This window comes from Stegodyphus dumicola, chromosome 6, assembly GCF_044657685.1.
Source record: "Stegodyphus dumicola isolate Sdum_Otavi_A_Nest chromosome 6, ASM4465768v1".
Lineage (NCBI taxonomy): Eukaryota > Metazoa > Arthropoda > Arachnida > Araneae > Eresidae > Stegodyphus > Stegodyphus dumicola.
Window position 1 is genome coordinate 69,272,171 of NC_140773.1, and position 13,468 is coordinate 69,285,638.

General features: G+C 34.0%; 1 protein-coding gene across 2 annotated transcripts in view; it reads left to right on the forward strand.

Annotated features, from left to right (window-relative positions):
• LOC118190978 (ribosome assembly protein METTL17, mitochondrial) overlaps nucleotides 1-13,468 on the forward strand; it is a 166,848-nt gene that overhangs the window by 67,059 nt on the left and 86,321 nt on the right. For both annotated transcript variants that reach the window (XM_085818485.1, XM_085818484.1), the window contains exons 7-8: nucleotides 10,604-10,698; nucleotides 11,376-11,443. In XM_085818485.1, coding sequence (XP_085674611.1) covers nucleotides 10,604-10,698; nucleotides 11,376-11,443 — 163 coding nt within the window. The remainder of the gene's footprint in view (nucleotides 1-10,603; nucleotides 10,699-11,375; nucleotides 11,444-13,468) is intronic.

Below are 13,468 nucleotides of genomic sequence, written 5' to 3' on the forward strand. Positions count from 1 at the left end.
TCAGTCCCATTGAACATGATGGCAGACATTTGACATGGAATACAGAACATTAGTAAATAATGAAAAGCTTAATCTTGGTTTACATATTCTAAAAACGAGAATGCTATTTTTTGTACACTCTGCAAGATTTATCAGAAACATGGTGCTGCTGTTATACCATACTACAGGATTCATTAATTGGAAAAAAGTTTTAGGAAAATTAACTGAGCATGAAGCATCTGGAATCCACAGAGGTTAATCAATAAGTGGAAAATTCGAGTACTACAAATGAAATCTTGCCAAGGCATCGATCACGACTCTGAGCGACTCATTCACACAGAGAAAGAAAAATGGAGAGAAATTCTATACAGTCATCGATGTGGTACTGTATCTTTTAACAAATTGCTGTTCTTTTTTTGGGTCTGATGATATCCCAAGTAGCATGTTCATAAAATGTCTTCGACCTAGTGAAGGAAATTTTCTGAATTTAATCTTTCCGCTTGCCAAACATAATTCAACTCTTAAGTATCAGTCAAAGGTTAAGGAATCATATTTATCAAAGATAATTCAAAATGAAGTTAACTTAAAGGCAAAACAGTCTGAAGTAGTATTTTAAATGATATTAAAGAAGCCAAATACTACACAATAATGCTCGATTGCATTACATATGTGTCTTATACCAAAAAAAAAAAAAAAAAAAAAAAAAAGAACCAGGTAATTCAATACTTAAAAATGTGTGGTGATGTGTGTGAGATAAAGGAAAATTTAATTGATTTCATAGAAGTTGGTGGAAAGATAGCAGAATGTATTTCTGAACACATTGTAGAAAATTAGTGTCTTATTTGATGCTTGATGGTTTAGATATTGGACAATGTAGAAAATGACAACGCGTCTAATATGGCTGGCATTTCTAAAACTGTACAAGATAGGATAACAGAAATGAATAAGCTGGAGGAATTTGTGCTATGTTTGGAGCACTCCTTGTAATGTGTCGGTGTGCATTAGGCTTCTTCGTGCCCGGAAGCAGTTAATCTGCTTGGAATTACTCAGAAAATACTTCGCTTTTTTGTCGGATGCACGACTCAATGGTATATTATGAAAAAATGTACAAAATACAACTTAAAAGGAAGCAGCCAGACAAGATGGTCAGCAAAATATGTGGCTGTGAAAGTCCTTCTAATGAATTTACCGGAAATATTAAAATATTTAAAAGAAATTAAAGGTATTTCTTTTGATGCGGAATCAAAGCACGAGGTAGCACATCTGCTATATGCTGTGAAAAATTTTGAATTTACTATCAACCTGAAAATGTGAGCTAATATTTTTTCAGAATTCAATCGAGTAAATATAGAAATTCAAAAAGAATTCCTTTTCCGCATTCTGTGTAGATAACGAAAGAACTGACCAAAACTGAGGAATTGTAAAAAATGCGAGAAAAATCCTATGGAATATTGGATACAAGAGTCTGAAACAGTAGCCGAAAAAATTGCAGTTGAGTGTATTCTAATGAAGAAAAATTTCCACAGCACAAAAAGCAATCTGATGAACTGTTTGAGAAAGAATCACGAACACTTCAATCTGTTCACATCGAAGTTTCAGCAAATTAAAACATATTAAAAAATATCTACGATCATCAGTGAGCCAGGAGCGTTTATCAAGTCTTGCGATTCTGGCAACTGAAAATCAAACCGCAGACCAAATTATGACAATTCCATGTACTTATTGGAGAACAAAAGGCTTACAGAGTAAAATTTTAATTTTCGTTACTAATTCCTTTATATTTTAATAGCGTTAAGGCAGGTAAGGACTTAAAATTACTTATGAAATAGGAAGTATGAAAAACAAGACAGGAAGCACGAATACTCTGAGTGATAGCCCATATTCTGTATAATCTTTTCAGAATTTTTCCTTTCTGCAATGGCCCCATTAGTGAGTGAGCAAAAAAAAGCTGCTGAGCACTAGTAGTTTGGTCTGAGGGTTAAGTATATGTGAATGTACTGGCTATATGAGCATTTCCGTTATTTTCCCCGTGTGTAACATATATAAGAGCTAGTTTCTCATAAAAATTTTTTTCTACGGGGCATTTCTCCTTTTCTATGCATTGCCTAATGGCGAAACACATAGTAAATAATCAGCCAAATGTGCTCAGCAGTGGCCGAGTCATTAAGACCACTGAATACTGGTAGTTCGACCTTGCCTGGGTTCAAACCCAGGTGAACGAGCTGGCTACATTGTTTGTTTTCGCCGATTTTCTCATGTGTAATGTGAATACGAGCCAATTTCCTTTAAAACGTTCCTCCACGAAAGCACCTCTCCTCTAAGCAGATAGCCTCCTTTCTTTGCCATATTCATATAGTCTAACCTAACATAATTTAACCAGTATGCAATAACACGGAATAGTGAGAAGCTTAGCCCCTTACCCCTAGAGTGGAAAAACGAATGGTTTCGAGGACTGAAGGGTTAGAAGCACTTTGGGATTAGAGGATTAGGATTGAATCCGAAAGTAAGCTCACCAGAAAGGCAGTTCTCCTAGGAGGGGATGATTTTATAATTATGTAACATTGGTACGTATTTTTCCTTTATAACAAAAAAAAAAAAAAGTCACGTAATGAATTTAGTATAAAATGGAGTTTAGGTTTTTACCTCAAACTCTACCTATTTCTGTATTTATTAAACAAATTAAAACTTGTTGAAGAAACTTAAAGGATGATGGGTGAGGGTGGCAGTTTTAGCTTTTGCCCCGCATCAGAAAAATTAAAAGATCCGGCGCTGGGATGTTGAATATACTTCCAGATTTTTCACAACTCGAGATCAACACGCTTGAATGTTTTGGCATTTTCTGAGTTATAATTGAACACAATTCATGATAAGAAATAAATGTGCGGAATGCAAGCATAAAGTTCTCTATGCACACAGAAGGGATAAGTTCTAAATGTAGGGCTCGAGTACTAGCACAAATAAACAAGAGTGGATAATGTTTATCCTTGTTGTCCTTTGTGAAGAAGGGGCCAGCATAATCAAGTCCTGTTACAGAAAATGGAGGAGATTGCAGAACATGATCAAGCATTAAGGAGCAATTTCTTGTGTATCAACGTGCACCATATTGCCATTTACACAAAAAACACTTACTCAATGTGGATTTGACGAATTGGCATCTTTTTATGATCCAAAACGTTGCTCTAATTTGGGCTAAGGTAGCTTTAACTTCAGCACTAAGTTGTTTAGTATGAGACTCTAAGATCACTAACTCACTATATCAATCTTTATAAGATAACAGCCATGGATGTTTTTCTCGAAAATTAAGATCAGAAAATTGATGTCTGCCTTTAAATGCTGAAGACTATTGGTATCTAGTTTTGGGTTAAGCGAATAAACTGTAGATGTCTTATCTAGGAGCTTTCCACTTGAGAGGTCTGGAATTCGCAAAGTGTTTTCTTTGTGTAATGTTCACCCAATAGAACTCAGATCTCAAAATCTTAACAAAGCATAGTGGATCTCTGGATTTCACCGAATTTCGTTTTATGTGGTTTATAAACTGCAAAATATAAACTGTAATCTGATACATGTTTAGCAGCCTACTGAATCGGGTTAAATCTAGTAATTTCGAAGCGTTTGTGTCTTGAATAGAAATTTGAAGAGACATTTACTTACTTGCTTCTGAGCACTCTCCTTGTCAATATTTTTCTGTTGATTTACTGGCCAAACACTTTCAGTTTAAGAGAGTTAACTAGGTCCCTGTAACCGAAGGAAACTTCTCACAAGGCTAAAGGAACTTTCTCCATGAGATAATAAGTCAGCAGGATTTTCTTTCCCACTGCAATGAAACAATCATTCAGGATCTGTGAGTGATTGAATTTCAGAAACTCTGTTTTACACAAAGGACTTCCAGTTTCTGGCACATTTCTTTATCCAGTAGATAGCTATTTGGCTATCAGTCCAAAGAAATGCTTGATGGCACCCTTCAGGAAAGAAATCTGTCAAGTACTTAGACAACTTGGCAGTTACTAAAGCAGCGACTTAGTCCAAACTAGGAAGAGTCATAGTCTTGAGTAGAGCCCTTGAACCTTCACAGTGATGAAATTGGTGCAAATGTTACTTTTTGAATTAAGGTATCTAAAATATCCTACTGTGCCATATGCTTTAAGAGTAGCATCAATAAATGTATAAAGACTAACATTAGATTTTTCAAAATTGTAGTTTTGAATTACCAAATTGTCTCATCTAATTCTTTCTAATAACAATTTATGCAATGCGCATAATTCAGCATAGCTTTATATACTAAAATATCCTGGACTTTTTTTAATAGTTTAGAAACTATTGTTATCAATGCCATTCTCTTCCATTTACATCTCTAATTAGCCTACCATTATTTTGCATTATTATGTAAAAGTACCCAAGACTGCAAATTATTAAAATTCAAATCAAATACTTTTAAACTTTATTATTAATCACGCTCTTACCTAATTCTTAAAGGCATGGTCTGGATTCATTCGTCAGCATGAAGTTTGCTTCTTTGTTTTTTACAAATCAAAAGTTCCCGGCTTAGATACTCCATATGAGAAAGCGAAGTCCAAAGCAGCCCATTCAGGAAAAAAAAAAAAACATCAGATGGTTCTTTATCATTTCTTATATCATTTTATATACATATACATTCATTTGTCCTTTTATAAGGGGGACCAACCTTTACAGAAATCATACTGCCTAATGATCTAATATGCGGCCCTTTTTTTGTTCCTACATTACATGCATTCTGATGCAAAGCAGCAGCATCTACATTCTCTATTTTTAATACTCCATATATCTTGATTGTTAGCTGGATATGCTTCCAGTTATACTGTGAAGTTATGTGGTAAGGAAGGAGAAAACTCCTTTTCAATTTTTGTTCATGTTTTAGTTCTTCAGATGAGATAAATCATTTAGCTGTTTATTTGTTGTAATTATTTTACAGTCAGGTATTCAAAAGTAAGTTGGGACGATAATATGACAGTCTAAGATAGTTATACTAGTGTTTAAATTGAGTTTTGTCACTTTAGGAGACTTACAGTTTATACGTATCTGAAAATTACAATCAGAAAACTGGAACCAGTTGAACTAAGTTTAATAGAAAAGCATCAGTACTTGAGTATGTTTAAAAATGTGCTAATTAACACTTTTTTGGGAAGCTTCTAAATTAGGTAACTTGGGAGTTAACATGCTTAGCCTGGTCAGCCTTCTACAATCAAAAGTCTTTAATCCAAACGTCCATAATCCGGAATTATCTATAATCCGGACCTCAAAGCTACAAACTTTCTGCGCATGCCTATACGCATGCGCATAATACATTTACGCATGCGCGTTTAATCTTTAACGGACGGTATAAGCTAAGCTAAAATTATCTAATTATCTATTTCAGTTAATGTTGCAGATTGCATTGTTCCTTAATCTTCTAATTTGATACGGCTTATTATTTTTTGCAGACTGTTGGAGCAATTTTATAAAAGCTTGAACTTTCGATTATGTCAAAAAGAATTTCCGATTCTGGAGCTACCAAAGCATCTACAAAGCGAAAGCATGTTTCGATGTCCATCAAACAAAAAGTGGAATTGCTGCAAAAAATGGATAAAGGCATACCCTTTGATTCTCTAATCATTCCGAAATATGTTTATCAATTTCACCTTGTTCTGTGCGGGGGGGGGAGGGGTGCAATGAACTGTAAGTTGATCTGTCAGCACTATCCTTATCTTCAGGACAGATGTTTTTATTTTATTCGGCTTATAATTCCTTACTAAATGTAGTACTTCATCTTGATGTACTCCATCTTTGATATGATTTAAATCAAATTTCCTCATCATTATAAATATCACAAATACACATCAAATAGTTTTCTGGTTGCAATTTTCTAATTTAGACTATGCGTGATGTAAGCTTTACGCATGCGCGCGTTGAAAGAAATGTTTAATAAAGTAAACAAATAAATATAAAGTGTTTTTTTTTTTTTTTTTGTAAATTTTGATACCCTTTAGATCATAATTGCTCTTTATTTCATAAATTACGGTTTCATATTTTTAATTTTATAATTTCTGCATGCCATCTTACCAGATTTAAACTGATGATCTATAATCTGGAAAAACCGATAATCCAGAATCGACGAAGTCCCGACGAGTCCGGATTAAAGACTTTTGATTGTATTACCAAAGCCTCTTTTTAAAATAATTTTATTAAGTGCTTCATTGCATTTTGAATTATTTATGGGCTGGAATCTTTCAGTGGTATCATTAGTTTTGACATGACCTGTAATTACGTGGAGTCATATTTGAGTTGAAATAAACTTTCAGTATGATTTTTTACATTACTCTAAATTTACTGTGCCTTCTGTGATCATGGTGATCCTGACAATTTCAATAGTGATGACTAAACACTTTTGAGTTTTTTGGTCAATGAAGATTAATTTGTTGGTTATATTTTGCAAATAGTCTTTATTGTAAGTAATGTAACATCGAGACAGAAATCATGTTACTCATATATCAGGAGCTTTGTTATAAATTTTGCTGCTGTTTGATACATAACCAAACCTTAAATCAAAATTTCCTATCTAGAATTATAAGTAATACCTAGTATGTTCCTTTTATTATTAAATGTGATTTGACCTATGCATTTCATCTGAAGACTTGCTTATAGATGGTCTTCGAGACCATTCTCTAGCAATATTTCAGTTATTTTAAAAGTGATTGAATCATTCTTTAGTTTGGGAAATACTTAATTAAAACTGTTTTTCAATTTTGGAATTCACAACTTAACATCATTTGAGGGTCTTTAGCTAGATTATTAAAAATCCTTTTGTACCTATCAGATTTTTTAATACATTTTATTCTGTTAATATATTAAATGCTTTTTATCAAAACTTGATGAATTAATTTTGTTTAATGTGATTGATCATAAAAGTGAAAAAAAAAATAAGAATATGGACTGCACAGCTAACAATACTAATATTGGGAAAATTCCATATTTATTTTCCAAGATGACGCTGTTGTTTCATTCAATCCTATTCTCAAATTCATTCTGTTTTGGTTGAAAGAAAATTAAGTAGAATGCCTTTTGATTAAATTATCATTAAGCATTAAGAATAATTACCTAAGCTTAGATAATTATCATTATTCAGTGTCAATTTTATTTTAATAAAAGTGCTTTCAGCTGGAAATAAATAAAAAATTGTTTTTGTCAGCCAGTAAAAGACAAATACCACAAACACAAAGAGAAATTGATGAATTTTTTAGTAGCTAAACAACAATACCTTTTATAATGAAGGGACAGAAGGAAAGTATTGTGGGGAAGCGAGAGGTAATTTCATCTAAGGATAACATATGAAATCAGATTAAAAATTTATCTGTTTGTAAATTGGTTAGAAATGTTGGTTCAAATTTAAGTCATAGAATAATTAAGAAATAAATTTATGATGTAGGAAACCTTAAGGAAATTAAGTTCACCAACTGAGGAAGAAGCTGTTTTACTGTAGTTGGCAGAAGCGAAGCTGAATTTATGGTTTGCAGACCACTGCAGGGTGGTACACAAAATTTTATACTTTTGTTTTGTTTATTACACATTTATTTATTAACAAAATATTTCAACTATTAACTGCTGGAGCATGGAAAGTGAGTTTAGTGCAGATATGTTCAGTGTGTCCACTGTTTTGACTTTTGCAAGTGAACCTTTTATGGTTGTGAATGGTCTGTTTACAGAAGATGATCTTGTACCAAAGTATGTATGAAAATGTTTGCCACAAAATTCCTTGTTTTATCAATATACACTGGTGTGCAAAAATTAAGGATGAAGTCAAAAAATTAGCATATCAGCTGAACGAAGAGGCAGAGCGGACAGAAAGACCAATCAGGAGATTAAGTAAGGTGATGTACGGTAGCACATGCACAGATATGCAGGTAGACGTAATGGGGGAGTGTCTGAGTAGTATAAAGCATGTTGTCAATGTAAGATCAGTATTTCTGGCAAAGAGATTGCATGCCGTATAGCAGTTAAAATCACACCGAGTTGCTGCCTCAGCAAGAAATGGTGAATAATCAATCTGTTAGACAATATCTGGATGCTTTTAACCGAGGTCGAATCATTGGGAAGTTGGAGAAAGGCTGCAGTGTGACAAGTGTGGCTGCAGAGTTCGGAATTGCTCACAGCATCGTTTCACGACTTTGGAGACAATTTCAAACTACAGGAACAGCCATCCTGGGGGTTTAGTAGTGGTCGTCCACGAGGAACCACACCCGCAGATGAACGGTATATTGCTTTACAGGCGGGAAGAAACAGGCGGCAGACAGCGCGAGAAATCGCTAGACACACGACACAGGCGACTGGACGACCGATATCACGTTTTACCTTGGCCAGAAGACTGCACGGTGCTGTTCTGTTTGCACGACGCCCTGTACGGTGTGTACCTCTAATGCCTGGCCATCGGAGAAGGCGTTCTCTGTGGTGCCGGGAACACCGAAATTGGAGAGACAATGAATGGGGACGAGTACTCTTTACAGATGAGAGCAGATTCAGTCTGAGTAGCGATCCTCATCGCATACTCATCTGGAGAGAGCAAAGCTGCAATCATCCCTCGAACATCATTCAAAGGGACAGGTATGGAGGTGGCGGTGTTCTCGTTTGGGGAGGCATCATGCTTGGTAGTCGTACAGACCTTCACATCTTCGACGCAGGTTCAGTCAACAGTACCCGTTATTGTAATGAGATTCTTCTTCCATATGTGCATCTTTTTAGAGGCGCTATGGGTCCGCAGTTCCTTTTCATGGACGACAATGCACCATGTCATTGCACAGTAGCTGCCGAACAGCTCTTAGAGAGTGAGGATATTGAACATATGGATTGGGTGGCACGATCTCCGGATCTCAATCCCATCGAGCATGTATAGGATTTTCTAGGCAGACGCTTGGCAGTTCGAACCTTACCACCAGTAACGATTCCGGAGCTTCCATTGGTGCTGCAAGACGAATGGGCAGCAATGCCTCAACAACTCATTGACACCTTCATTCTCAGCATGGGCAGACGCTGTGAAACCTGCCTAGCAGTCAGGGGAGATCATATCCCCTATTAAAGACCAGATGTATCTTGCTGGACACCCATCACAGGGATGTTTCGGCCTTCAGTCGCATTGTGCTCCATGCTACTTTTTCAATAAAGCTTCTTTTTATCTCTCTGATTTCTCTTTTAGTAAGTGTTGCTTACATTACTCATGTCCTTACGTATTGGGGATCTTACGGTATTAAATGTGTTGTTTTGGAAAGCTTTTGTACAAAGTTATATTGAAAAAACCGCCTCGTCCTTAATTTTTGCACACCAGTGTATATATATATATATAAATTTCACTTTGCTAAACACTTTATTGACTGTTCTCTGCTATTTTGTGAGCTACTGTTTTGCGGCAAATTAGAATCTGATACTGTCTTTTCCTGAAGTTTACTGGATTTCCTGTGAACAAAAGTTCCCAAGTACCTTTTTTTAAAAATTTAATATATAATATTAAGAAGTTTATGGGGGATTGATTTGTGTAAATTTTTATGTGGCATCTTGTATGTTGTATAACGGATGAGTTATTTGTTCCTTTTTTTAATTTAATTTTTTATAACACAAGCTTCCATGTTCTTTATACTGAAATTTTAAAGCTTAGTTGGTTTGATTGATGCAGTTCAAGCAATACTAACAAGGGATGCTATATCCAGAACTTGATACCAGGAGTCTAGTTTTTAAGAACTGAACTGCACATTTTCTTGATAGGAGAAAAATAGCACAAGAGATTAAATTAAACTATATGTAATTTTGTAATGGCCTGTATTAAAGAAAAAAAATAACAACTAAATTATTTCTTATGGAGAATGAAAAAAAATTAATTGCTTGATCAATTGTCCATATTTCAGATAATTTAACTTGTATGTTAATTTTTGTCTTATCAATAAAATATGCAATTTATTCCTTAAGACTTAATTCCTTAAAGACTTAATTCCTGGCATGAATTATTGAGGATCTAAGGAATTTATCAACTGTTAATTTTCTTCTTTTTGTTGTCCTTCAGTAGAACGACTTGTTTTGTTTGTTTTCATTATTTTTCTATTTCCTTTCATTATTTGCTATTATTTCCTGTTTGCTATGAGTAAGTTCTTGAAACGTTCATTGGTATCTGTTTCTGTCTGATGTGATAGTGTGTAATTACTAAACTAAAACTGTTACTTTTATTTGGAATGTTATTCTTTTACATTACATTAACCATAACACCTGAAGTTTGCTCTAGGTTATGGTATCTTTTCTCAAATATCTGACACTAATATGGTTTTCTGTTTGCAGTTAGGACCATCTTTAATAATCATTAAGAAACACTAATTGTACATTTTATGGCATGTCAGTATCTTTTTTTTAACGTGTAAAAATAAAATCTTTCTTTTTTTTTAACTTCTAATTTATGTTCACTTTGTTTGTACATTAAAAAATTACAGAATAAAATAAAAAGTATAATGAAAATGCAGTTATTGCAACTCTGTATTAATCTGAAAAATTAATATAAAGGTTTTATTCAAGCTGTTTTAATATAGTTAAAGAATCAGCCTTCATTTTCTTGCAAAAATGATTTCTTGAACATTTTTAGGGCTGCACATGCTGTCTGGGGCAATTCTCTTAAAGAATACTTTTGTGTAGATGCATCATCAGATATGAATGACATATCTCAACAACTCTTGATAGGTAAGAAATCTATATTTTGATATTAACAATAAACCTTTGTTAGTTTTGGTACTTTCTAATTATCTGCATCCCCTTTGAAAAGTTGCAATTTTGTTAACAACTTTGGAAAGCATTTCTTGTTGATGATTTTTGAGTAGAACATTTGATTTGGTATCTTCACATTTATTTCAATGATGTATCCATTGCCATTACTTTTTTATCTTTTTTATGAAAGAATGTGCTTCCCATGTACACAGCTATTCATTTAAGCTAAAAGAAACAGAGAATTGCACAAACTCAGCCTCACTTCAAAACCCAGATTTCACACTGGCCATAATCATGATTGCCCAAGAGCAGCAAAAGGCAAACTTCAGTATATGTTTCAACATAATGAAAATAAAAGAAAGCTAACTGTGTAGTTCTATTATTATACATTATGACAGAAATGAGTATACTCTATGCAAAAAAAGAAATACTAACTAGAAATATGTTAAATGAATTTCAAAGGTGTAAATATACATATATTCAAATGTGTGTACTATGCTTATACATGGGTTGCCACATTAATACTTTTGAAGACATGGCAGGTTGCCAACAATTTTTTTCATACCTTTTTGATGGGGGTACAAATAATCAGAAAATACCTTAGTCTTTACTTTGAATTTAATTCACCTGAATAGTGATTATATATTTTTTAGATTCAGAAACAGAAGAAATGCTTATAAAAACAGTATACCATCGTCAATTTTTACCAGCTTCTGAAACAGTAAGTCCCTTGCTTATAGATATTTAATGAATTAAGTATTTTTTAAAATTTTCTGATTTATTGTATTTATAAGGTATATTTCTCCTGCCTTCTTAGCATGCCTTCATGATGTAATAGTTATTTCACCAATTCATTATTATTCTCTTCATGTGTTCTGTGTTTTCGTTTGCTGTTTGTTGTTTTTAAATGGTGAAAATAGAATCCCTCTTTCTATTTTCATTACATTAGAATGTATTCTGTTATGATATTTGGAGATGGATGTTGAAGTTTCATTATCATGATGTGTGCTAGCCATGGTCTTGGACCATATTGATAATGACTAGCGCACAATGCCAAGGCTACGTGCACAATACTGGTGCTGTAAGGTGTGTGTGTGTATGCATGGAAAGAACAACAACACACATACAAGCACATGCACGCACGCACACACACACACACACAAAAAAAAAAAAAAAAAAAAGACAAGTCTGGAATGCTGAATTTGTGGAATTGTAGGATTTTTTTTTTTTTTATTTATTTATTTTTTTTTTTTTTTTATTTTTAGAAATACAGATTATTGGGTGTATGGGGAGAACAACACCCTCCCCCCCCCAAAAAAGAAAGATTTCTTGAAAAAGATAAGTCTGTAATTTTTTATAATGTATTGCATAATCTTATTTAATAATTTAAATGTGTGTTTTAAATTACTAAAGTGTGTTTTCTTTTGATCTGCTGATAATGTTTGATTACATATGATAAATATTGATAATTTATCTTTTAGAAAAAGTCACTAACTTGCACCTGGTAAATAAGTTTTATATATATTATTTGCAAGAGGATTTCAGTTGATCAACCCATATACATATATTCCTACATTTTGATTAGTTTAAATTTTGCATTCTGATTTACAAAGTAATAAAAATTTATTTGTATGGCAGTAATTATTGAGTTTGCAACCAAAATATGAGGTTTTATTTTAAATGGGCTATTTGCTTAATGAATTATTAACAGGGTTCATAGCGGTCCTTATAAGTGCTTATAAGTCCTTATATTTGAAAATAAAATATAAAGGCCCTTATAGGTGCTTACTTTTTCTTTAGAGACTTTATTTTTTTGTTTTTAGTGCTTATTTTTTGCTTTTAGTGCTTTTTTTTTTTTTTTTAATGAATACGCTATTTTTCCCCGTACCAAAGCTGAAACTACATTCATGTCCATAAATTAAGGATAATGCAAAATCAGGCAAAGGAAGAGTTGAAGCAAAACAAATTTGACTTATTTATTAAACAAAAGGTAAAGAGCAAAAAAAGATGCTATATGTTTGATATTATTAAAAAAATTAGCGATTTTTTCTCCCTGGAGCAAATTACAAAAAAAAAAACCTATTTACAAAAAAGCAATATTACATGGTTGATATGATTTTTAATACATTGTATGTCTCCCAGACGATGTAATACAGTCCATACAACGCCTAGGCTGAATATCAAATTATCGATCTGATCTTGGGGGATATTACACCACTCAAAAAGCAATGCTCTCCGAAGTTCCGGTAGACATGTAGGAGGAGGTTGACGGGCTGCAACTCGTCGGCCCAGCATGTCCCATATGTGCTCTACTGGATTCAAGTTCGGTGAGACTGCTGGCCAGTCCATACGGGTGATATCCTCCGATTGAAGGCATTCGCTTACGATGTTAGCACGGTGAGGATGGGCGTTGTCATCCATAAGCACAAATTGCGTACCCATGGCACCCCGAAACAAACGTACATGTTGTTCCAGAATGACGTCCAGATAGATTTGGCTTGTCATGGTTCCAATTTGAACATGCAGGTCCGTTCTGGAACCCAGAATAATTGCACCCCAAACGAGCACTCCTGCACCACCGTAACAGTGTCGTTCAATGATGTTTTCTTTCTGGTATCGGGTGCCTGGAGCTCTACGTATGAAAGTCCGGAGCTCTATGAAACAGGTCTGAGGCTGTGCTCCGCCTGTTTCTTTTGGCAGTAACTGCCAAATACCGGTCCTCATTCGGCGTTGTAACTCTGGGGCG